Source organism: Scleropages formosus, chromosome 20, assembly GCF_900964775.1.
Source record: "Scleropages formosus chromosome 20, fSclFor1.1, whole genome shotgun sequence".
Lineage (NCBI taxonomy): Eukaryota > Metazoa > Chordata > Actinopteri > Osteoglossiformes > Osteoglossidae > Scleropages > Scleropages formosus.
The window spans coordinates 19,311,146-19,338,730 of record NC_041825.1 but is presented as its reverse complement, the minus strand read 5'-3'; the positions used below and the strand labels follow the sequence as shown (position 1 = coordinate 19,338,730).

Below are 27,585 nucleotides of genomic sequence, written 5' to 3'. Positions count from 1 at the left end.
TAAACTTTTTCTCTTTTTCTGTTTTTGTGTTTTAAGGATACGTGTGTGTTAGTGTTCATATGGCTACAGAGGGGTGAGGTATGGGTCTTGAGTTCATTCTGTTGTTGTAGCAGCATATCTGTACCATGTTTACAGTACAAATTAGCCTCAGATCTGGGGGTGACTAGGTAAAATGTCTCACAAACTCTCATATCTTAGGGTTATATAAAAAACACCATGTTTTTAAATCTGAAGAAATCACTGAATTTTTGGAGCTTATTTTACATTTCTAGAAATGGAAAGCTTATAGACAGAAACTTTACACAAAAGAACTGGAATGTAAGATGAAGCTAATCCTGGAATCCCTGACCACCTTGGTGGGCTCTGAACATACATTTTACATTACATTTCTTCACTTAGCAGACACTTTTCTCCAAAGCAGCTTCCAACAAACTCTATGTAGTGTTACCAGCCCACATACCTTATTCACCAAGTTGACTTACACTGCTAGATACACTACTTACACTGGGTCACTCATCCATACATCAGTGGAACACACACACTCCCTCTGTCATTCACACGCTATGGGGGAACCTGAACTTTGGATTGTGGGAGGAAACCAGGGCACCCGCAGGAAACCCACACAGACACAGGGAGAACATGCAAACTCCACACAGACAGAGTGGGGATCAAACCCATGTTCTCTCGCACCACCCAGGCACTGTGAGACAGTAGCATTACTCGCTGTGCCACCGTGCCACCTCGTACAGCGAGTGCAGGGCCTTCGCAGCCAACCGCAGGCCTTTCGTCACAACGTAAGACCTCCAGAGAACAAAATCTGCCGAGGCAGATAAAGGCCTCGAGGCTCTGATGCCCGGACAAATTGTAGGGAGGAGCTGTGAGCGGTCGACCCCTGTTCATGGTGCAGGGACACTCCTAACCACAAGAGCCAGTAGTCAAAGCCCCACCCATAAGATAATAAGACCTACAGCATGTCAGGAAGTGAAGCATTTCAGTTTCTGTTGATTGTACAGCTCCCTCCCCAAACCACGGTTGCATCATGTTGTATTTCCCAGAGGTATTGTATTACTAAACCACTTCTGCTCATCTCCTCATGCCTGGAGCTTGGCTACCCAGCATACCCTGTGCATAACAGATGAGATGGGAACCACACAGGCATGGTCGTGATAGCATCAACATCACGTTTGCCCTTCTCTCATTGTGCTTCTTCATCTCTTGACTGCTTTCTGCATCAGCTCTTCTCTAAGGAGACTGAAACAAACCTGGTAGAAAAGCACATTTTTTCTCAGCTTACAATTCGGGCTCATGAGAGAGTTAGAAGGAGCTAAGCTGTGAAATGCGATTCCTGTCAACGTTCAGACATGTTGTCATTTTGTGCTTTTCTGTTTTTGGTGACCCCATTTCTCTGGGCTTTTGTCTACCAGCAACATATTATAATAACCCTCATATACGCCCCTAGATTTTTACTTTACTGTTTCAAGTTGTCGGATAAATGAACCAGAAGCACACGTGCCTGTTCTTACATGTAGTATTTGTTATTGCAGCCTTCTGTGTCACCAGGAGTTTGTTAGCTCAGATCTGCAGAGAAGGAGCCAAGTCAGTGACAGAGCTGCGTTCTTCTGGTTAATGGGAGAACCTGCCACTGGTACAGCTGAGATCCACGGATGGGACTAGAAAACATTCCTCTTGAAACCAAAAAGGGGCAAAATGTTCTGAGCACGGGGTGAACTTGTTTTCTACCATGTTCTTCAAAGTGACCTGTCGATATCCTATATTTTCTCTATTTTTTTCCTTAGATTGTTCAGTTCATAAAGCCGTGATTTGTGCTACTTCTTTTCTCATTATCGGGGTTGTGGTATTCACCGTTTGTCCTGCGGTGGTGCTTGAAAGTTTGTGAGCTTTACAGAATTTTCCCTATTTCTGCATAAATATGTTCAAAAACGTGATCAGATTTTCACGCAAGTCCTAAAACTCAATAGAGAATCCAATCACCACTATACGTATGGAATGTGGTCTGAGCACCGTAGGTGAGAGGATGAATGTGCTGTAGAACTGGACTTGACATGAATCCTGGGGATTTTTATTGATTCCGCTTTACATTGTTTTTATTGATCATCAGATACGTTTGTTTTTGTCTCACTTGCCATCTGTGGAAGTTTGCCAGCAATTGTCACAGTGTGAACGTTTTCTATGTGGAATTCTCTGCAGAAGTCAGAGCAGATGCAGAACTGTCATGTTTTCAGACTTTCAGTCTCTGAGCCGCATCAATAGGCTTATTTGTACAGCCGAACTACATAGGTCTCCATTCTGCCGCATGGCTTCTTCCTTTTTCAACTTGCTATCTATAGCTGTAGGAAAGCAATGGGAGTTTTATTTACTCTTTTTTTGTACTCACTGCTAGTTTTCTTTATCAGTAAACATAGTTTTTCTTGTATGAAGGAAAACTGCAAAGCATACAGCACCACTGACTGCCACAAAACTTGTCCATAGCTCATGAGTGGTTACAGCAGTAATTGTTGAACTCATTTGTTCAGCAAATTGGGGGATGCGTCTCCTCGGTGTCCACGCTTAATGTGTCCTCTGATGTTTGTGTATATCACCATTGAGTACTTTGATAATATATCTGTGCTCTCCAGGTATCTGACAAGATTTAACACCCCTGTTAGCAGATGAAATATCTGAGAAATTCCACACATTGCTGGTGTAATTAAGAACTTCTACTTATTTGCCAGGATTATTGAATAAAGATCAAACGGATAATCTTCTTAGTGGAAAATGCTTTTTGAAGTTAGGGTTCCGAATGCCCTCCGTAATCCCACTGCATGCAAGACCAGTGAACATGTCTGTGTTCTTGTGGTAAAGAGAGTGCTACTCATGTTTTTCTTCAGCATTGCTGTTAATGTACTTCATGTACTGACTTTTACTCCATGTTATTATTTTCTAGTGCTCCAATACTGCAATGGATTGGCACCCCATCCAGGGTGAACTCCCTTCAGCCTTGCGACCAGTACTTCTAAGATAGGCTCTGGTTCACAGCAGTCCTGCTCATGATGGGTGGATGACCACTCCAGAACAGTTTCAAAAAACAAATGAACAAGATACACTTGACCTGTGAGAAATCGCTCTCGTTGCTTTGAATTAATGCAGCTGCTCAATTATTCTCTCTCTGATGTTCCTCATGGTTTGACCCATTAGACAGGGGTATAGAGACACGGGGGCACGGCTCAGCCTGCCCTCTTGCAGGTGGGATGGTGGCACTTAATCCAGTAGGCTGTGACAGCAGCTCTGGGCGACTGGCTCCAGCCGAAGCCACGTGCATCACCCTGCCATTTCTCATACATACCGGGTTGGGGACATGTCTCAAGTCCAGTCCATGTGCTGAGTGTGGCACTATTAATGGTAACCAAGCTGTGTGTCACGAGAAGCTTTTGTTGACTCCTGTACGGTCTCTGAAGGTGCACAAATTAACCATGGCCTATCTGGCATCTGAGGAAGAGCAAAGACATTCATATAACCTTACAGCTGTCCACTGGAACAGAAAAAGATCTGAATTACTCAGTTTTTGAGTGAATCACTTTCAATACATACTCTTTTTACACTGCCATTATGTTAGCAATTAATTTCTCTGCTCCTGCCACTAAAATGATTTCTGAAGACAACAGCTTATGTCCGTTTAAAATTCTAAAGCTGTCCAAAGCAGCTGACAGTGCAAAGATTAGAGTTACAGCTATATTTTATACTGAAGTTTCCCATTTTAAGTTCCTTGTCCGGAGATACAGTGGGTGTATGGCTGGGATTTGAGCAAATGACCTTTTTGTTTCAAGAGTCGTTCCTCACTTACTTTTCTCTTTGCTTCCCTGAGTGCTGATTAAGTAATTTTTTTTTTTTCAGGAGCCTGAAATCAAGGAGGTATGATGTTATTTTTAGTGCTTTTCAGCATAAAGTGCAGGTGCTTCTATCACAGCTTCCATATACAGCATTTGATAGTGCCGAGTCACGGATCCAGCATCCTGCTCGCTGGCGGTGGGCGGGCACCATGAGTCACGGACGCGCTGCCAGCCAGGCGTCTGTAGGGGCTGCGTGAGGCACGGTGTTTGTAATCCCATCAATTATACACCACGCGCCGGAGATTTCCTAGCCGACTCGACGAGGCACGCTAATCTGCATTCTAGGACCGTTCTCTCCGGTGACCGATAAGCAGGCTGGGGCCTCTGGTGCAAATGCACCCGTGACTGGCTTCAGATCAGCTGCAGAGGCGCCGTTTAATCATCTGAACCAATTTACTAGCTTTTGCCACGTTGGTTGTGCCAGCCGAAAGAAGATAATTGATTAAAACTGTGCGAACAGCAGTTTAGGGAACTTTGATCCGTCTCTTTTTCCAGCAGCGGCGTTAAGCCTCACACCTGTGGGAAACGCATTTTTTTTGTAATATACTTGCCGCACAGAGGAGCCCCTCCATTCGGTGCTCTGCACCACACTGCTCCACCATCTACCCAATTATGTAGACATTATGACACGGAAAGCACATTTTTGTGACGACAGAAACTTTACCCAAGTGAACTTGGCCCTTTACATTTCGTTTCTACAGATTCCCCACTTTCAGAGTTTACACCATAGTATGTCATCATCATAACTACGATTAGTTTCTTATCAAAGGGCACATGTGTTCATCACACAGATAGGCACCGGCAGTAAGTTCCTTAGGTTTGAGTTAATCTCACACACACACACACACACACACACACACACACACACACACACACATTGCAGTTATACTTGGATGTGTAGATGCATTGTATTTTTGCAAACGAAGAAAATAATAACTGCGCTGGAACCGGCAGCATTTATCTGCCCTGATCTTTTTTTAGGTGCATCTTGGTGTTGCATACTGGACATCTTTATATGAAGCTGCCCCTGAAAATTCTGATGCAGTTTTTTCTCAATATTATTTATTTTTGGGGGGAGGGGGAGGGTCAGCTGGTAGCATAGTGATAAGAGCTGCCGCCTTTGTAAGCGAAGGTTCGAATTGCATTGCTGGCTCTGATACCTTTGAACAAGGTACTTACCTTAAATTGCTGCAGTAAAATTACTAAGCTGTATAAATGGGTAAACATTTGTAAGTACCTTAACATTGTAAGTGGCTTTGGAGAGAAGCATCAGCTAAATGAATAAATGTAGATGTAGCAAAATACACACACTGTCTGAAACCGCTTGTCCCATGTGGGGTCGCGGCGAGCCGGAGCCTAACCCGGCAGCACAGGGCATAAGGCCAGAGGACACACCCAGGACGGGATGCTAGTCCGTCACAAGGCACCCCAAGTGGGACTCGAACCCCAGACCCGCCAGAGAGCAGGACTTAGCCGAGCCCACTGCACCACCACACCTCTCTGTAGCCAAACAGCTTTTTGTTATACAGCTAGATATTTTTATCTAACAATTCAGTTTTGTCGTATTTTATCCTCGTCCAATTTGTTCCATGTATCTGACAGTTTCATCCTTTCAGACTTGATTTATGGTGAACTGCGTGAAAGAATTATCGCCTTAATCTAATTAAGAGTTGTAATAATTGGGGTTATCCATTGATTTTTAGGCCATGCAAACACTTTTGGGACAAATATTATGAGGAGAATAGTATGCTCTGTGTTCTCTTACAGTTTGATGAGTGACCTGAGATGGAGTAACTGAATGTGACACGGCTGCCCTCTTTATCGGTCTTTTTATTTGGCTTCGTGTCCTTGCCATACGTATTTCATTTTAGTATTCTAGTGTGGTCTTGTTTCAGATCTCAGAAAAACTGAGTAATGAATTAGTGTTCAGTAGAGAAGAATTGATTGGGTACATCATTTGATAGTGTTTACTTTGAGCTGAGTGGAATGTTTCCCTTATGCATGGGGACACTGCGGATGGAGAGAAAAGCCGATCAGCAGCTCCTGTCCCTGCTCCGATATGGACTTTGGATAAGCTCTTTGATTTATTATGATCATGTCGTTGTAGATCTTGGCCTGTTTCCATGGAAACAGGTTCCCTTTTCCCCCACTCCCAGCCCTTACATTCTGGCTTATGACCTCAGACCCGGGATTCAAGCGTCACACAGCACAACGGCCTCTCATTAAGGAAGGGGAGGGATTGTTAACTTCTCTGGCAAGCAGCGCTCCTCATACCCGGTGCGGTGCCGACAACGGTAACACACCTTCCAGCCTTTACGGGACTGCTGGGAGTGTGGAAGGTAGAGAGCCAGCGCAGGCACATTAGTGTGTAATGCATGTGTGGGGAGAAGGGTGGACCCGGGGGTCAAAGGTGTTTGTAAGTTCATCTCCCAGCCGGAGATGAACTTACTTATTGTCCACTAATGACCAAGTGTCCTCAAAAGTTTCAGAATGATGTTGTATTCCGCTCTCTGCTGGTTTCCTAGAAACACTCAGCAGCAAGGAATTCTGTGGAATTAAATGGCTGTTATTGGGTTTCTGGAAAACCCATGTTGTCATTTGTTTATTACCAGGTTTTTTCTTTTTTTTTTTTTTTTTTTTTTGCTGATTTGTATTGTCTAGTGGGGCCGCTACAGAACCTGGGCTTTTAGTGCTTCTGAGAAATTGATTCCATGCTTTATTAGCGTCATATTCCGCACATTTTTTTTCCCCTCCGTTTTAAGTATTCATGACAGGAGACAGCATTTTCAGGATTACATCAGCTCGAACAGGAGCAGATTGCATTTACATTTTTTTCCATGGACTTATTACCTATCATTACTCAGTAATGTGAAAACCGAGCATACCTGATGAATAGGCAGTAATTGGACACTGAGACAGTGAGCCAGACGAAGAAACACTTTTCCTTTCTACTATCACGACACAGTTTAACACTTGAGCAGGCTTTCTTCCCATTCCCCTTCGAAAGAGAAGTGTGAGCGTGTATAAATCATGACAGTTTGGATCATGCTTTTTTTTGCAGGGGTAATTTGTCTTTCTGCCATGTTTGCAGCAACTTACATGAACAAGAAAAAGTTTCACTCTGCTTTGAAAACCTGATTATTAACACATTCATTTTCTTTTTTTTTTTTTGAAGCCACACAGTTTCCTGGTCTGACTCTGACACCCTGCTTGAAAACACAAATATTTTCCTTGTTTGGATCCTGGAAGATCCCTACAGTCATACAGGCACACCTCCATTAGCATCTCAGGGGACTTTATGAGAGCGCAGCCTTCCCTGTGCTGCACCTTTTGTGACACATCGTCTGATGCATGCAGTCTGGAGGAAAACTGATTTCAGCTCATTTTTTTCCATGTCCTCCAGAGCTTACCACCTGCGTGTGTTTTTTCAGGTGCTCTACCCGTAAATGCAGAATGTATATGAATAGACTTGCGTTGTATCATTATGCTGTATTTATTAAATTATCCGGATCTCTGTTTTCCGGCTTCGATAGTTTCCATAGGCAGACACGCTGATGGCTGGTCAGAAGCTGGCCAATTGAACAGCATGCTGGAAAAGCACAGCCAGCATGAAGGAGAGTGAGTGAGTATAGGATCCAATTGTCACTGATGGATGAAGGATGAGCTACCCTTTCCTGAGCCGCTCTCCCTTTGCTTTCACGGCTGCCAGGCTGGCGGTTGAAAGGCTTGGCTTGGGCAGAGCAACAGGCAATTCCTAGCAGTGTCACCATGCTACGTGTTCAGGTCTCTTGAGATGTGCCACTATCCCGTTATACTTTGCACAACACATCAGCGGTGAAAGCGTTGATTCCCGAAGCACCGAATGAAGTCTGCGGTACTGGCAGAAATTCAGAGGCTGCAAAGATAAATGGAAACGTGATGCGTTACTTTTTGAAGGACACGTGTGTAAACATTTACGGTACGTACGCCGTACAAGTATACAGTCGCTTTCTGTCGGATGACGAGTAGCTTCATTCCAATTTCTGCAAAAAGTGATATTTTACAGAAAACGGGATTCATACTGTGCGATGTATTTTTTTTCTCTAACCTTTTTAAAGCTTTTGCTGAATGAGGAGACTTTTCAATAATTTCATAAGCCAGCTTTTTTGTGCTGCCCTTTTTAATCGCCATATTGTGTGAGGAAGTATAGAGGAGTTTCAATGGAACTGATTTCATTAAAAACAAACATTCTTTTCTCTATTCATCATCCTAAGCGGAACCGAATCATTTTCATTACCTAGAACGTCATACGTTTCTTTTTTATGTTTTCTGACAGCTCTTCAGAGTCTGCAACATGTGTCACGGCCGGAGCGGCATTCTTCCATCAGCAATCTGCCGCTCGCTGAGCTGACTTTTCAAAGAGGTGGAACGAACAAACGCAATCGCTCGCCGAGGCCGCCCTTTGCGGTAGCCAGTCAGTGGATCGCAGACTTTTAAACATCCTTAATAAAAAGGCGCTTCCTCCGTCGCATGGCACTCTGGTCGCGAGGTTCCATCAATGAACAGCCCTCCTACACGGTCCATGAAATCCTACCTAACTGATATCGGGCCGCGTGGCTGCGGAGGGTGAGCTGACAGCAGCCACACGTTACCCGTTGTGGTGGTGCAGACGTGTGGGTGGTCCAGGGTTCCAGGGCGTTACTGCATGTTACTGCATGTTTCCATTTATCTTTGCAGCCCCTCTCTCTGCTGCAGAGATCTCTGGGTTTGATAGCTATTGATTTGAAAATCCACATTATATTGTTACTCCTGCATAATTTATTCTGCCCCGAAAGTGAAATAATGATAAGGTCACAGCAAGACATGCCACTCATCTTGGCCCATTAGTAGTCACTCTGACATTTTGGTTCCTCTCCTTTAAAGATGTTAATGCTCTTTTCATAACCACAACTGTGTTAAACCTGGCCTGCTTTGTCCCTGTCACTCCTCTGTATTATATATTTATTGTTTATGGTATTGCACCGCATCCGTACAGAAACAGAGCTGTGAATTGTTCCAGACCCAAGTAACATGAGGTCATCGCTTTTGTCCATCTCCTGATCGGGTAAATCGAGTCGCAGATGTTTGAGGGTCCTGCCCCCTGACATCCATCCTTTTGTTCCTTCTTCAGTCCTGCTGCACGACCTGGACTCTACATCCTCTGGCTAAATTAAAGCTTGACAGCCAATTTTTTGATCATCTGTCTGGTTGTTATATACAGCACTTGTTTCTGAAGGTCACAGAAATGACGAGGGTCTTCATTTTCCTGAGTGCTAAATGAAAAAGAATGCAGAAACAAATCCCTTCATCATTCATACTGGTGTCAGTATTTATGTCTGTATTGAACCCTTTTGAAATGTCCTTTATTTTTTCAGAAAACTCATGATTATACAGAAGATGGGGCAAAAAAGGTTTTTTTGAAAAGCCTGTTATATACTTTGTCACTTGTTAAACTAGAATGAGAGTGGTTTGGCAGTTTCAGTCAAGATTGCTTATCAAACAAAAAGCCCTAAAGTCAAACTGTTGCCCATACAACTCCTGTATTGCATACATAAATGCTGTTGGTCTATAATTCCATAAAGTAATGAATTTGCACCAGAGCTCCATGTATAGCAGTATGTGCCATGCTCTGTGGTCATCTCTGTGACACCCTTTTGTCATTAGCACATGGAGAAAGGGCATGTATGAGCTGGGATGGGGTAGATGATAAGAAATTTTAAAAAAATTTATTTGATCTGTTAAGTTTTTTCAGCCGTCAGCTAGAGAACAGCAACATTCTGTCGTCGTTATTGACAAATGGAAGCAAAATTGTAAATAAGAGGTTTGCCTGTCACTCGCGCCCTATTGTGTACAGATTATAAACACTTCAAATGATGTTTGAAGCAAAATCTGATATTTATTATTTGTGCATGGCTTTTATTTAGCCAAGAATATGGCTGGTGAAGTTTTGGCTGTGTTCACAACCATATTATCAGATGCGTAACGTGACCAACTATTTGGTAATAGATTGTGTTGATCCCACACAATCCTGGAGTGATTACTTAAATATGGCAGTATTAAGAACTTTACAGTAAATTTACTTGCAGAAAGCATGTGGTGGAGAAAAACTGCCGACCATCTCTTTCCGTTAAATGGTGTAATATTTCATCATACTTTATATGTGTAACTCGGCGACTGTTGCAAAAGAGTATTAGACTATTGGACTATAATCACTCCCACGAATCTCCCCGCTTGTCCAAAGTAATTGCGCATTTGACCATAAAGTAAATAAGGTATTTGAAAACATGCATTGAGTGTCTTTGGTATAGGCTATTATTAAGGACAGTTGCATGGATGCAACAAGTGAAAAGGTTCACACAAATTTGAGGGCCAGGTTAGGTGAGCACTCTATTCATCTCAGTGGTCAGTTGTTCTGCCGGCATAATTTTCTCTTCCTCTCCATAATGGGGAAAATGTAGCCATCAGTCAAGCAAATGTGCAACTCCCCAGCTCTGCTGGGTGTGTCGGCCTTGCAATGGAACGGACGCTTTGTCATTCCACTCGGTGTTGTCTGAAGAGCTTATGCCTTACGCTGAGATGAGGCCCATCACTGTGCATTTCTGATTTGAGAGCATATTACTTTGTGGGTGTGCTGACTGGCGGAGGGGGTCACCTGTGGCGGGAGCCTGGAGAGGGAGCCTACTTCTGCAGGAGAGTAGAGTGGCTGCACTTGGACGGGGCGAAACTTATTCATGTGTCATTATTACTAACAGCATGAATGTGTGGGGTGTGGGAGGACTGGACTGCACCTACTTATTGGTCTGACCATGGGAAATGGATATGATTTGCAGCGATTTGCAGTAGCGCATTGTGTGTGTGTGTGTGTGCGTAAGCGTGTGTGCGCGCGCCATAGGTGGCCGCATGTGCACGACAGACAGTCAACGGGGGGTCCAAAATAAAGCTCAGCATTAACTAATAAGCATTAAAACAACAGAAATTGGGGACATCACCCTTTTAAAAGCAAACCAAAAGCAGCAGCTCAAATCAGATGGAAATCACAACAAAGGAATCAGACATCTAACAAAACTGCATGGTATAACAGAAAGTCAGGGAGGTCATCTGTCTCCCAAGTGTTTCACAGGTCTTCTCGGCTTCTCTGCCGTGTGACCAGCTGCCTCTGTAATAACCATAGCAGTTAGTTTAGAAGCAGCTGGTCTTCCTTATCTATCTAGGGTGTGTCCAGGGACTTGTCCATCAAGTGCAGTGCTTGGTTGCGCCCCTGCCAGCTCACAGGGGAATAGAATTGAAGAGCCGCATATCTGTGAGGCTTTCTCCAGCCTTCTGGGCCCACAGGTGCTTACCGTATCGGTCATTTTTTTCCACTGGTGCGAAGGCTGCAGTCTGGTGGCCAGAAACCTTGATGTAGTCCCTCGCCGAGGGGTGAGGAGCAGGCAGCTGTGCAGCTTGCTGCGGGAAAAAGTGACACTCTCGCTGTAGAATCGGAAACGCTGTGCGTGACGGGAGCTGAAGGCACCTTAGCACGTATTTCTGCGTGGAGAAGGAGCATGTTCCCGTGCTGCTCTGTGGCACTGAGTCACATTAGTCGTCCCCAACCTTCTCCTTTATACTGTGTAGTGTTATGAATGTATTTATGTGCCTCTATCAGTCTTTCTCTGTGTATGTGTGTGCGTGTGTTTGCGTGGAACCGGACTGACGGTGTCCTTTTTCCTCCCCTGCAGTTTGCTGTTTCGTGGTCCACAAGAGGTGCCATGAGTTTGTCACATTCACCTGCCCTGGAGCAGACAAGGGCCCTGACACAGATGTAAGTTCCTCATCCCCTTCTGCCCCCTTCTTCCCAAGGTCCCCAAAGCAATTACTTTTGTTTCCACCGTTGCTGTCCATGTCTGCTGTGGCATTGAGTGCTGCAACCTGTGTTCTGAGAAATATCTATATACATTTTCTAGCAATGGATAAACCTTTATGCAGCTACTCGTGTGACGTACACCGGTTCGAATTATGGAATGTGACAACGCGTCTGCATCCAAATCTGTCCTTCTGTTGATGTAATGTACTTTTTTGTATTGGTCTCTGAGATGTACATCGCTTTAGAGAAAAGCTTCTGCTAAATGAATCAATGTAAATGGCTAGCAGTGGCATGCATGTAGAAATGTAGCATGTTCTTTGGATCAGGAACAGTAGGCAATTACGTAAAAATCAGCTTTCCGGCAGTTAAATGTGTCTCCTTCACATTCGTCCAAGTTAGTTTTAAATTTGCACTGTGTTTTCCTGTGTTGGCAGGTCAGGGCATCTGGAGTTATGTTGGATATACCAAAGATGAGCATGAGATGCACTAATTATTTCAATAAGACACCCCAGCTAAAACACAGAGCCTTTGCCACATGCTGTTCCCCAAGGTCCTGTCTTAAAAATGGGTTTGACATTAGGGACCTTTCCCTAGGATACATGTAAAGTCATGCAGTGGTTTTTGCTGTCCTCTGATGCACAATGAATATGAGTGGACTTGTTTTGCTGTGGGCGAGTCCTAGATACATGTGTAACCATGTAATTATGGACTGTGCATCGGATGGAGGTAAGAGGTAATTAATGCACAGGGAAGTTTATATTTACTGAAGCGGGCCATAACTTCAGGAAGTGCCTCTGCAGAACTTATTTTAAGAGTTCACCTGAACATCTTAAAATAATAACATCCTTGTATGATTTGCTTGATTAAGATATCATGCAAAACAAAAAATTTAATTTGCATTCCTTTTCCAGTGGTACTTTCAAAGAAGACTGCTGAATTAACCAGGACCCTTCAGCACACCCTGACGCAAAGTTATTTTTCAGAGGGCGGCATAATCTAAGCAAACTATGAGCAATGATAATAATTTGTATGAGTCAATCAATTACCGTAATGCTAAGCTGACAAAGAGAATGAAGGGAACACTTGTTTTAAAGTGAATATTAAATTCCTCAGCTCCACAGAGTGCACTGTGTGGTGGATTATTGGGTTTCTGATTTCCCCGGCCTCTCACCCAACATAGGTTTGATTATTTAAAGTCATGTATTAATGTGGGGGGGGGGTTCCTTTACTATCTAGGGATGTTGACTTACACTGGGGTCACATGGGGACACATAGATGTCACTATGTACAACTATATGGTTAAAGTGTGACTGTGTCAGACGCTAGACAAGGATTTTCTGGCCTGGGGAGGCCAACGCAACCCGAAGCCGGTTCAATGCAGCGCCAAAGACAGTTCACAAGAGAGGTTGGGTCCCTCAACCTCACCTCCTTTGTTTTTCTCCTAATTTAGGCAATACAGCTTGTTCACAGCCTGTTCGAGACTCCTCGGATGATGAAACCTGCCCACCCAATTTATCACGAAAGGTTTTCTAATGAAAGGTCATTGAACATTGTGTCCTGTTGTCTCAAGGCACCTCGCTGTTTTCATCCCCAGTGTCTGATTCTTTGGGAGACTTCAACCACTTTGGGTTAGAAGTTCAGAACCAACCGGCTTAGCTGTCTCTAATGAGCGTCCTTTTGGAGGAGCTCATGCTTTCACTGGGCTCTCAACTCCTTTTCGAGCTTGTTATGTTATCCCTCCTCCTCCTGGATGGAAATCTCTCTTGAAAATCACAATCTTTCTGGGGCTCCTTGCTGTTGAGTTACACAAGTGGGTGGCAAGCTGGTGGATGTCCTTCTCTGCCAACCTCGGTCCAGTGGTCTCACCTTCCGATCCAAAGATCTCATTCACCCCATTTATCCTTACGGATGGGTTCTGTTGAGTAATTCTAGGTTTAGCATTGGTGTTAGTCGTTACACGGTGAGTCTGCTCATATGCCACTGGTGCTCACCAGTACCCGTTGATATAATGGTTTTCCTTGTGACGCCTCCTGCGCTGCTTTCTGATTTAATTCATAAGGGCAATTAATTTATACATATGGTTTATACAGACCTGTCACATTGCTTTCACTTTACATTTGATTGTTTTCAGTATTGTTCCATCAGTGGCATCAGTGAAAACTAGCGACCAATCTGCGGGTTCGGTGCTCCTATCCAAGAGGCAGGGTACTCCCTGGATGGAAACCCAGTCTATTGCTAGGCATTCACACAAACATTCACTCGCATAAACACACAAGAAGAGCTATTTTGAGTCAACAGTTCACATGAAACGCAAGTTTTGGACTGTGAGATGAACCCAGAGCAGCTAGAGGAAACCCATGTGAACAAGGGGATGACATGCAATCTCCACACAAACTGAGCCATATTTGAACCCACATCAAAACCCCACAGCCTAGCAGAAATGAAGGTTATTATTATTTTATTTTATTTTTATTTATTTTATACATAGATGCCCGTTACATTTTACTGCTGGGTGATTTACTAGAGCAATCCAGGGTAAAGAGGTTTGCTGCAAAAGCAGGACCCCTCCTGGGACTTGATCTGAAAACCTCTCTGGTTAAGCCCTGTGTTCTTATCTACAGTTCTCCTTCCTGCTGTTTTGTCCTCAATTTCTCTGTAGACACAGCTTGCGGTACTCTATGTAGTATGTGTTTCGTAATGTTGTTTGTAACGTGTAAGTAAACATATGTTACTTGCTGCTGTTATTTGCGCTGCCATATTTCTCAGCACTCTTTCAGAATGAACTCTGAGTGGTTTATAAAGCAGATGGAACATTTGCTTCCAATAAATTGTTTTCCATCTGACAAACGATGCTCTTTGTTTGGCTGTAGAAGGAGTACACCCACGGTGCTGGGAAGAAAAAAAAAAATCCCTTCATCCTTGAGGGCAGATGTCTGACACTTGCCACAGCCTCATTGCGAGTGTTCGAATCCTTTGCTCTTCGTTGCGCCCATGCGAGCCCTGGGAGAAGAGTGCAGAAATCTGTACAGGTTCCGCTTGTTTTGTTCGGCCATTCATCTGTCTGTCTCTGTCTTTTGCTTCTCTATTTGCGTAGATCCCACTCTTTTTCCATAAAACTCTATCTAATATGTACAGTTTTTCCTTGTTGGGAAGTTGTGGTTTTGGTGTGGAAGAATGCAAATGAAATTCAAGCAGATTAGCCCTCCTCCTCCCCTGCTATGTTTCACCCCACAGAGAAGCAGTGCAAAAATTTACACCTTTAGTCATGTTTCTGGAAGTTGCTGGAAGCCAGCCATGGTATGGCACAGCGTGACGTTTTCTCTGCTACTGTAACACACGTGTTGCTGTAACCAGAGCTCTCTGTGTGTCATTCCAGCTCCTCGTCTGGCAGGCTTTTAATAGAAAAGCCTTTAGTTGCCACAGCTTTGGCCTATGAGTACGTGTCCATGGGGGCAACGACTCATTCCTGGGCTTCAGCAACCTTCTCTTTCTCAGCCAAGGGAAAAAAAAATATTTTTAAATCACAGAGGAAGCCGTGCTAAAACATTTTAGTCTACCGGTGTAGCGACGGAGGAACTGCATGCAGCTTTCACCTCACAAATTGTGTCCTGCGCCTAGTGCCCTGCTCTGTGTGTCTAGCTGACCAGCAGCCTGTCCAAGCTGTCAGGTTTTGCAAAACAAAACCATTCAAAACACTTCCTGTTTGCACTGTTTTCTTATGTCGCATGCTTTTTTTTTTCCCTCACTGGACATGCATGGCATTATTTCACGTAACCCCTTGCGTCTGATGCTGCCTCTGTGTGTTTTTGTCTGAATATCACCGCGTGGGATATTACTGGAGACATGTTGGTGTTTAAACATGGTACAGGAAATCTCGTGTCAGTTTGGCCAATAGGACTATGCCCATTAAACATGTTAAGTGCAACTTTGGCTCTGGTTAATGACATCATCGTGCGATTCTGGATTCATGAAGACCACAAAAGAAACCCTGCGCGAATCTGTAGGCTACCACATAGTTCTGGCACGCTGTGCCTTCAGCAAGTAGATGTTTATTCGCACATTGTAATAAACAGAACGGACACTTTCTTCAGCTCGTTCGGCTCTATGCCGTAAACACCGACAAAGGATTGAAGACCCAACGACACAAGTGCTTAAATCACTGAGATGCTGCTGTTGCCCTGCAGGCCAAATTTCAAAGGAACTGATAGTTCACGGTGTGTTTATGCCTCAGCTGATGGGTCATTAATAAAGTACTTGCAGCGCTTTAAGATGCATCCTCTCTCTTTGCTTTACTTTGGGGGTGTGTTTCGTTCACAGTGCTGGGAAATCCGTCCACCTGTAGCAGTCCCAGACCCCCCCTTGGAACAAGGGTGCAAGAAGAAGAGGCTAAGAGAGCTGGATGTTTGCAAAGAGGCAGAAGCTCTTAGCAGCAGTATGAGAACTATTTTAAGTGAACTTGCTCCACCTCGTCTGGCCCAGGCAATGTTTCTATGGTCACGTGCCCGGTCACGGGCTCCTTCGTAGTGATCGGATCTCCTTCTGCAGACATTGCACGGGACAGCAGTGCCACCTCAGTTTGATGAACTGAGCACTGTGCCAGACTTATACCAGTCCTTTTGCTCTAGTTGTAGGGTTTACATGATGTGTAAATCCAAGTGTCTTTTTCTCCTAGCTTGTCATTTTGCTCATTTCTCTTAATCTTCAGCCAGTGTTTTTAATCCTTCATTTCAGGTGGCACGGTGGCACAGCGAGTAGCGCTGCTGTCTCGCAGTGCCTGGGTGGTGCGAGAGAACGTGGGTTTGAGCCCTGCTCAGTCTGTGTGGAGTTTGCATGTTCTCGCTGTTTCTGCGTGGGTTTCCTCCCACAGTCCAACGACATGCTGTTCAGGTTCCCCCATAGTGTGTCAGTGACAGAGAGAGTGTGTTCCACTGATGTATGGATGAGTGACCCAATGTAAGTAGTGTATCTAGCAGTGTAAGTCACTGTGGTGAATAAGGTGTGTGGGCTCATAACACTACATAGTATCTGTTGTAAGTTGCTTTGGACAAAAGTGTCTGCTAAGTGAAGAAATGTAAATAATAGTTGAGGAATTGCTGGTAGTGTAGTATGTAGAGCTACTGCCTTTGTACCCAAAGGTTGTAGGTTCAATTCCCATCTCTTTCAGGAAGGTACTTGCTCCTCTAAAATTACCCAGCTGTGTAAATAACTGTAAGTATTTTTAAATTGTAAGTCGCTTTGGAGAAAAGTGTCAGCTAAGGAAATAAATGTAAATAAAGGAAGATTCTAATAATCTGCCCCAAAAAAGCTTTTACCTAACTAACAATTACGCCAAAATTCTTTAAGAAGTCTCATGACTTGGTGTGAGTTTGTGGACCACAGTATTTTCCAGCATCTTTTTTAGAACACATTTTGTTGCACACACTGACACTGTTCCTACTGTCCTCAATCCACAAGGATATATTTGCAACGTGGATTTTGTTAGATTTTCACTGATGTAATTCATGTGACCTAAAACCACATTGCCTATAGTCAGCATCCTGTGAAGGTTGACTTTGAGAAGACTTAAGGTCACTGGACAGCTCAAGCATCATATCAGTCACAGTAGACCAGTACAAGAAACGTCATTAAAATTAACAATATGTTACCTACAGTGTAAGTAACTTTTATAATGTGTGTTCAGCGTTTTAAAATTAAATTATACACCTCTTATGTATTTTAACGAAGTTCTCTTACACACTTGTGCTAATTATGAAATAGATGACACTGATACCTAAACCATGTTTTATGCAAATAGTAAACAGTTCTTTAAATGGCACACGCTAAAAGGCAATAATCCCAATTTCGATGCAGGAAAACATTTCATTGTAACAATAAAACTTTTACCTTGAGCTGAAAAAACAAGTGCAGGACACTGGTTAAAGCTGAAGTCAAAAGGGTCTTCTTTGGAGTGTCTGGAGTTATGTTGACTCTTATTGTCTCATTGCATGGTTTGCCAGTATATCAGAATGCCTTTGTTCTCTCTGTTGGGTTTCCCATATGTCCCTCCTCCATTCCTCCTCCTCTGCTGCTTCCCGCACCATCTAGCTTCCATGCCAGGAGACTCGTCATTGTCAACAGAGGCCCTCCAGGACCAGAACTCAGTGTTCTCGGTTCCCAAAGACTGGAGCACCCATATGGTCTTTGGCTGTGATCACAATACCTCTGGCCTGTCACTCAGCGATGGGGTGGAATGCAAAGGTCTGGGTGTCGCTGTTGGCCTGAGGATTCAACCCAACATTGCCTGTTGCAAGCCTTCTTGTATGGAAACCTTTGCAGTTTCATAAAAATAAACTATATTGCCACAAAGCCAAATGTCCAGTGGTATAAAGGCTTACAGCCCAGGCCAACATGTTTACCTTTTCACATCTTTAAGTGTTTTCATAGAAGACTTGCTTGAATTATTCTGACCATTCTAAAACATTCAAGAAATTTACAGAAATCCTTCTGCTCAGGATCTCTGAATTTTTGTAAAATAAACTTTTTGTGCCATTTTCCGATATCTAGTCTCATATAAAAGCAATGAATAAAACATTGAGTAGAAATTTTAACCAATTTGTGCAGGTCTGGACTAAATCCAAAGACTTCTTATCATCGATTGGCTGTCCATTATTCCAGTTGTGCAACTGTAAACCTAAATACTATATTTACATGCAATAGTCTATGTGCTAGCTTCCTAAAATCAGGGCAGACTGCCACATTTTCTTATTTTTTTAATCTCACCTTTGCCAGCGGAACAGTGCCCATCGTCAATCCAGTTTAAGTAGATAATTACAAATTAGATGAACTCCTGTTCAGCATTTTATTGATCCATTAAATTGTGTTAATGTTTAATTGCACTACAGTATTTCTTCCCTCCTGCTTTCACTGTAATTTATAAACACATCTGCCCCATAAATTTGCATGAAAATGTTTTCATGTACCAGCAGCTGCATCTCTGAAATATTTCAGTGAAATGTTTTACAGAAATGTTTAAGACATACCTGTATTACCATTTTCTGTTAAGTTCCCTCAAAGTGTGACGTGTCAGCAATGCTTATGTCCTGTCTTGAAATCCTTTTTTATTCATCCTTTCAGCATATGTCTAGGACAGCATAGTGGTTTAAGCTGTTGTCTTTCACTCCAAAGGTTGCAGGTACCCTAATTTGCTCCAGTAAAATTACTGCAGAAAAAAATGTCAGATGAATAAATTTAATCTCTGATAGTCTAAATCCAATGTGTAACCAAACAGACCTTCTTTGCAAGTATTCTGGGTCATTTCTGGCCTTGTGTGAGATTGTTCCTGCTATTATGTGGTGTTATTAGCATTGTGTTTTGTTGTTTAGATTGCATATTTCAATCTCACATCAGAGGGAGAGATCTTCCAATGAGCTGATTTGTCTGTGGGTGGGTGACTGTTACTGAGGTTGGAAGGTCGGACTTCTTAACTAATCAAGCTGTTGTTTCATGGCAATTAATATGTCTCATCACAATCATTCTCATTCACTCTCTGTGCTCCTTCTGCTTTCCAGTGTTCACTGTTTACAACAATGACATACTGTAATAACAGTTCTCATGTCATGACTTGTGAATCAGCCATTCTTCTGTTCTTATTGAACTGGAATTGCACTCTCATTTCATCCTGGTAAATCATACCTTAGTTTGATCATCAATCTCTGAAACGTTTGCTGTACATGAAATAATCAGGTGAACAGCTTTTTCCTCTTGGGAAATAGTAATCTGTGTTTATGGTGCACCCTCAAGAATATCTCAGTCTTTAGAAAAAAAGAAAGTGAAGCAGAAGGTCCTGCTTATCTGCTCTCTGAGCCGGAGTTATCTCGGGCTCTCTGGTTACTCAGTAATGGTAAAGCATCGTACTATATTAAGAGTTTATAGTCCTTCATAGTGTTTACCTGCATTATGGCGAAAACGGAGGAAGACTACGGATTTACTACCTGTGCGTTCCGGTCTCTGCTAGAATTCTAAGATTGATAGGACAGCCAGGGCATTGAGCAAACAAGTTTAGTTGTGTTCTAGAATCCATCAGGAACAAATCATGTGTATCAAGGCCATTGATGCTGCTGAGTATTTTGAAGAAAAAGCCTTGTAACAGTCAATGCATATTATAACTCCATCTGTTTTGGGAGCACAGTTGTGAGTCCTTGCAGGTCCTCAGTTCCAGAGAAAGGAGGATACAAACGAAGCGTATAAACGACACTCCTCCGTGAGTGTACCCTCAGAGAAGGCAGGATGAGCTTTTCATGTGGGCCTGATGGTTCCTTCTATCAGTCCTCAGTGTGTCTTACATGAGAGACCTCATTCTCAGGGCTACGGACGCTTTCCCTAATTGTGTGCATCCCTGGCAAAATGATCTGGTTAAAGCCCCATTATCTCATCAGTGCGGCTTTATCGGGTCTTAAACATGCCGTTAATGTGTTGTACACGCTGTAGGCAGTCCCATCGCATTGCTGCCGCTATCACGCTCGCTGTTATAATGCCTCGGATTAGTGGCTCTCCAGCCTGGTTCATTCATAAGGAACCACCTTGCAAATCCTGCGAACCCCTGTCTACCCAGGCTATGCAGTACATTGCAAGCCCTGTGAGACCCAGAGTAACCGTGCAGTGTGTGGCTTTTTCTGTCTGTGTGGAGAGTGGTGTTGAGCTTCTGTGGAAGCTTTAATGGGCTTTAGTCCTTAACGGCTGGGACTCCACTCCTATGGCCAAACCTTTCCACACATGTCCACCTTGCACATATAACCCAGACTGCTGTTGTAGACACTCATTCTTTGTTCAAGGATGCAAGTTCTGAAGCTCTTCCCCTCTCCATCCTTTATAACTTCCCTTTTATGTGCATCACTGTAGCCCTCATGGTTTCAAGTTCTAGGAAAAAGCAGTCTTCCATAGCTTAAAAATGAGTTACACGTACAGTATGTGTGTTTCTTTTGCTGATCCTAATGATGTAAATTGTATTACAGCGTCGTGTTATGGAACTGTTATCTGCTGAAGGAAAATTCTGAGTAAATGGACGTGTCCTGTGTTAGAATAATGTAGGAATTGTCCTGTGTAGATGATGACTGGAAATAGGGCCTGTCCATAACACCCTGTTCATGGCTATCTTGTGTTGCTAGCAATGTCTTTACACTCCAGAAATCTGGGGCGATTAAATAACAAATTGAGTTCCTGGCTCATTACTTGAGAGAGGAGCTGGAAGAGAAGGTCCAAGCCACTCCATTTCATGCACTGCTTGCTTGGCAGGCTTGCTTCACTGCCAGCAGCTCCATGTTTCTTCACATGGAGAGGAGCACTCAGCAGGCACCTTGCAGAGGAAGGAAGCATGACCTACTAACGGAAGTAATGATCACCATGGGTACCAGTGTCACTGCCACTCATGACTTCCAACAGGGTGTCCCAGCAAGTTCACCTCTTTGCTTTCACAGGAAACCACCCGTCTTGTTGCGGGATCCTTTTTGACCTCCTCGGCTTTTTATCAGAGCACATCCTCAGGGTGTGCTTACACGAGACACGCCTGCACACAATGGCTATAGCCGCTGGTCCCAAGTAGGGTAGCAGCAACCTGGAGCCTAACCCAGCAACACAGGGCGCAAGGCTGGAGGGGAAGGGGACACACCCCAGGCGGGGCACCAGTCCGCTGCTAGACACCCCTAGCAGGACTCGAACACTAGACCCGGCACACAGCGGGCCCCAACCAAACCCGCTGTGCCACTGCACCCCTTGCATGAGACACACCCACACACAAATTAAAGAACTGCTTCCAGGTATACACGTAATTTTGAATGAATGAATGACTTTCATACTGAACTGATTTCCACAGAGCACATCGCACAGAATGTCGATATTAGTGTTTATTACTATCAGAATTACATTAGTGTTAGAAAAAATGTAGAAATTGTGAAAAACACACCTACACTTACCAGTGTTTTTCCTGTTTTTTTTTTTTCTTTTTACCAAATTGCTCGTGGACAAGAGCAAATTCCACCCTGAGAATCAATATTTGAGTCTGATAAAAAGTTTAATAAACAATTGTTGTACCTGCCTTTTTTCTTTTCATCGTGACGGTAGCCTGGAGAGATGGAGCTTCATGTGAAATACCCCGGGGCTGTTTTTTTTTCTCGCCTGTTTATCCCTAATGGATGTACATAGCAGAGTGTTTCACCGGCAGTTCCATTATTACTTTATTGTCCCCCGGTAGCAGCAGTTTCACAACATCTGTAGATAATTGCTTGACAATACAAAATGAAGGCATACTTTACTTCTCTTTGCACCACTGAGGATGCTAATGCACTCATGAAGTCTGTATGTACTGGTGATATGACCTTCAGTGTCGTTTACACACTGTACATGTTGTCGTTATACCTTTTCAACACTTGTATTGACTTGTATAACAAGAGCTGCAGGTTCGAGTCGTGTGAAGAACTCTGCTGTAGTCCCCATGCTAAGTTACCTGTCTGAATTGCTCAAGGAAAATGGAGTACAAAAGATAAAAATAATCAGCTGTACAACTAAATACTTGGTATTAAATGCAAGAGTGTCAGAAGACGGCTAAATAAATGTTGGCTCACGGGTTTCTTATGGAACTTCGAAACTTGAAGGACGGAGTGGGTACATTATGGGTATGACTCTTCCCTCGGGATTTGTTCCTCCTCATGGCCTTGCTGGAACGTAGGTGGTGGGCGGTAAGAAAGGGGAACATAATAGAGTTGTGTGCATGTGTGTGTATGGGGGGATGGAGCAAGCGTCACATCTTTGAAATAAGATCGCTCGTTGTGCCCACTCGGCATAGGGAGGACAGCGTGCCTGCGTGCTCCAGCACCCTATCAATGCAGCCACCTGCACCCGCGCCATGCTGCTCCCAGCCGTGTGGGCCCGTTCTCATTCATGGGCCCAGCGAGGGTCTGCGTCACCACACTTCCACAGGAACGCACTGACGCAGAACCAGGCATTCTATCATCTACTCAACTGGTCAAATATTCAGCCTCCTCCATCAACCAAAGCCCTTCTTTCACAGTCTTTATTTGGTCTGTGTTCCTGAAAGGCAGGCATGAAGTTCCCACCCACATAATTAGTCGGAGCTCCTTTATCTTGTTTTGTTGGAACACAACATCTTTGCCGCCATGGTGCCATCGCTCCCATTCATTCTCCTCCTCCGTGGTCCCATCACAGCCCTTCAAAAGCTCTGAGTGGCTCTCAAGTTCAGTGTTTTTTTATACCCCCCCGCATCTCTCTAGGCTTTATGTTGGTTTCCGTAGCATGCTTTTGGGGAGGTTACTCTTGAGTGTGCAGTTTTACAGGCCCACGTGTATTTTGAGCCCGCTTTTGCACTAGTTGTTCCCTAGTGTGGCCATTTTAAAGGAAAGCAGGCACGGTGGCTTTTCGGGAGACTGCTCAGGAGGGATATCAGGCATCTTCTCCGGACTCGAAAAAGGCCCAGCAAGGCATCTGAAGCAGCTGGTGACACATCAGGGCACCACGGTTCACAGATGGCAAATCGCAGCCTTGCAAGGACTGAGGTGCCTAGGAGAACACTGGAAGACGTGTGAAGGAAGATTTTCAGTGTTCAGAACCTTAATGAAAATGGCGATGACATAGAGAAGATGGCAATATTCCCCTTGCTGAAGACCCTCAAGAAGAGGAGACCAACTCTAATGCCAGTGAACAAATGTGCTAAAGTAGGTTTCAGACAGAATCCTAAATTACAGCACCTGTAATCTTCCTTGTCGTAATATAATATCACCAGTATATCACGGGAGGTTATAGCAGCAGTATCGCAGTCCTGTTCTTGTGGGACGTTAGGTGGTTACCCATGAGGGCACATGATGCTCCTTGCAAACAATTTTCTGCTGATGTGGGATTTTCTTTCAGTATATGACCAATAGCCTGGCAGTTCTCCTGAACTGATTAGGAGCTCTTTAAACCCAAGCCGGGCTACAGCTTTCTTTTGAGGACCACCAGCATGCTGAGATTTTCAAAGTCTGGTCCAGGAGTTTGTTTTTGTACACATTTGGGACTGCTCTAGTGGATCTATCCCAGATCACTGAAAGTAAACAGAAAATCTTAACAGAGATTTTCAGCAGGCCCTTCACCCTGGTCCCCATTTCAGGTAAACACTGAGAACCAACATTGCCCACTGTGTCCTACTGTGGCTCAGTGGAAAAGCAGCCAGAATTTGGCAAGGAAGCCAGGCGAGCCTCCGAATGTTTAAATTTTTTCAGGCTTGTGAACCAGAGATAGGATTGAACTGTGCATGTTTTGGCCAGAGCTGAGTGTTTAGGGATATACTGGGTTGGCGGCACTCCTGCAGTGCCACATTGCAAAGTGGAATAGGGGATATCTGCAGGCATTTTCTATCACTCCACCTTTGCATCTGACCCCACTTGACACTGGGGCTCTGTGCAAGTGTAGCAGACAGTACAGCAATATGTCTCTGGTAAATTTCAGTCAAAACCACGGTTCCCTTGCGCAGGTGCTGTGCGAAACAGAAGAAGCGCTGAAGCCCATCAGTCGTCCTTCACGCTGCGTTCCTGATCTGTAGCAGTGGTGTGAGTGGGTGTGTAGCGATTATTCTCAGAGCAGCCGATCAGTGCTGTGGATCATTGAACCAGTTCATGCCTCGCTGTTGAGTCGCTGGATTCCTTGTATCCCCCTCATCAACAGCCAGCCCTAACACTTATCATCTTTTTGCGAAGCCTTTACTACTTGTCTCACCTGTGTTACAGAGGGCTACAGCGGACAAGGACACCAAGATAGGAGAGAGCGATGCTGACTGCTTCCTCAGCATCACATTGAAATGCAGCGGTAGTGTGTGTTAATTACAATAGAACTGAATATGAAAGTCTTTAAAGATATGCATTAATACACTTTCTGTGTATTTTTACTCATTTTCTCATCTACATTTGCAGCAGTTTTGTATTTGCAGCAACAGACAGCTGGATTTTTTTGAAGGACGAACACAGGAAGAGAGAACCTTGCTGCAGGTCTTAATTCAAAGACGGGATTGTTGGAGACTAAAGGGAATCGAGCAAATGTTCTTTCGTTACAGTGCCCACGCAATTAACAGTCAACTCAGCAGCATGTGAGCTGGAAATCTTTTAAATTGGTATTCACATGTTCACAGCTTAATTTCTACATTGAGAATTACATGGCTGAAAACAACGCAGAAGGGGAGTGGGCCCGTCCGGTTTCGGAATGCCAGGAACACACAACTAATGAGGACGTGAACTCAAGTCCAGCGGGCAGCGATTTGGTGTGGAAATTGCATTACGTTACATTGCAGTGCTTAATGGGTTGCTGTCTACATCTCAACGCATTACAAATCATACAGACCGCATACACAAACATGCCTCTGAACTACCAGGCAGGCAGGCAAGCAAGCTTTAGTTTACAGCCGCTCTCTGTAGAGTAGCCAAGTGCACAGGAAGGCGTAGGATTTTTATTTTCTTGGTAAAAATTCAGCTTGTATCAGGAAAAAGCAGGTCTGTGGACGCAAGTACTTCTCGAGAGCGGTAAGCAATGCTGAGAATCCTCAGTACAGTGGTTACTTATTGAACCTATCTATGGATAGTCTGAGAAGAAGTGTTTTCTTTGGCCCGCTAAATTGCTTTCGGCCAAATGGGGCCTTATTTTGGCATTGCTCAAAAACATTTCCTGTTTTTCATATCTTTGCTGTTTTGTTATACCTAATGCTTTGTGGACATCACCCACGCACTAACTCGATTATGTCACCATAACTGTCTGCTCTGGTCCATAAACGCATGGCACGTGAGGTATTTTGTCTGGCGATGACAGTAGCATGGAGCAACAGTACCCAGTTGATATTCGTCACGTGTGTCGACGAGCTTCACAGTCTGAAACATGAAGATGAAGTGAATCATTTCAAAATAGAGAAGTGGTCATATGGCATAAAATATTAAAATGCCATTAAAATTCCTTCTAGCTACCGTACGTTATCCAAAAATGACATTTGAGTTTAAAACCACTCCTAAACTAAACATGTTTGAATTAAATTCAATAAACTTAATGTGGGGTGTGGTGGTGCAGCGGGTTTGGCCGGGTCCCACTCTCTGGTGGGTCTAGGGTTCGAGTCCTGCTTGAGGTGCCTTGTGACAGATTGGAGTCCAGTCCTGGGTGTGTCCCCTCCCCTTCCAGCCTTGTGCCCTGTGTTGCCGGATTAGGCTCCGGTTCACTGCGACCCCACTCGGGACAAGCGGTTTCAGACTGTGTCTGAAGATTTAATAATAAAATTAGAGAGTTTGGCCAACTAGCCTAGTTTAACAGATGTAATGATTGTTGAAACATTTAACTAACGGCTGATAGTTATTTTTATGTACTTAGCATGGCAGATAGTCAAACGTGCCAGCTAGCTGCTTAAAAACACACAGCATAAGGCTCATTAGGATTTTAATTTATTTTTCTTTAGTTACATAAAGGTTCAAGTAGCATGTGAAGAAAGCTACTGGCAGCTTTTACAAACATCTGTACTCTGTAAATACACAAACCTATTTCAAGGATTATTGTTGGATAGGGTGATATGGGTCATGGAAGGAACATGTTCAAAATTTGACATATGGCATAACATGATCCATCCTACTTTAAACAGGGCTTCTTTGTTTTGTAGGTAATTCCAGAAAGCCAGAGCATTTGGAAGAGTCTGATGGGGATGGATGTGATGTGCTCTTTTCACACGTTCCTTGTAATCGCGACTTCTCCAAAGTATAACGAAGAACAAATATCGCTTGTATTCAGGGACATTTCAGAGCCATTCATCTGCCTCAACACATGCAGCATGCTAGAAGACGCTGGGCTGGGGTGGTCCAGCCACGCACCATCTCCAGAGCTGACACAAGCAGTGTGAATCATTTCAAGCCTCCATTTGGTGCCTTTTTCAAAACAGTTTGCTGAAGTGAGTTTTACATTTGCTCAAGTGATCCTTGTAGTTCTTCTTGATTGTAAATACCTTAAAAAAGAGAAAGGAACAGAGTATTCTTGGTTCCCATGGTAGCAGTGTAATGCGACAGTGAAGTTCACATTGAGTTCTTGCCCGTAAACCACAAGACAAAACCCAGTATGTCACAGACTGATGTCTTCATCTGTATTCTCTTTTAGTATTCACATTTTTTTTTTCCCAAAAAGGTGTAAGATGCCATCTGTTTTGGGCCATATTTATTTTTACTACAGTTTAATTTTTGTTCCTTTAACTCAGGAGATATTTAATGCACACATTGTTTTGTTGGTTTGTTTGTTTTGTGGGTTGATTTCAATGTTAATAACTTGTTAAAAACTCTATTTAAAATCCATACTGCAGTTGGGGAAGACTGTGTTGAAGACTGGTTTAGTAAAAAATGGTTAGTTAAAATGACCACTGTCATTCTGGTGAAGATCAGTGGTGTACAGTATCCAGTATTCACATAATATAGATTATTTTTTTCGGATTAACAAATTAATTACTTTCTTGACCCAGTATCCTATTTTCTGGACTTGGTGCCATTCCTTCCTACTGCAAGCCCCTGCTCAGTCTGCAGTAGTCACTGTGTTGACTGATAGACACGTACGGACAATTATACCATTATACTGTATGTTCTCTGCCAGTCTGAGGGAATAAAAGCTTTTGTTATGAGAAGCAGCTGTGACTGACAGGTGGGGAGATCCTCTGCTAAAGGTAGCTCTAAGTGAAGTGAGATCTGTGCTCTGTGCGAGGAGAGCAGTGGGGTGGGAGCTGACTTTAGGAAGGAGACTGGGAATATAGTGGTGTTCAGGGCTGCACCATATCCGTGGGAACACTTTTTGACCGAGCTGTTCGTGTACATC

General features: G+C 43.7%; 1 protein-coding gene across 1 annotated transcript in view; it reads left to right on the top strand.

Annotated features, from left to right (window-relative positions):
* The window catches only part of LOC108940048 (protein kinase C alpha type), a 146,209-nt gene that overhangs the window by 39,151 nt on the left and 79,473 nt on the right, over window positions 1-27,585 (top strand). Inside the window, exon 3 of the mRNA XM_018761858.2 lies at window positions 11,624-11,706. Within this exon, the coding sequence (XP_018617374.1) occupies window positions 11,624-11,706 (83 nt within the window). The remainder of the gene's footprint in view (window positions 1-11,623; window positions 11,707-27,585) is intronic.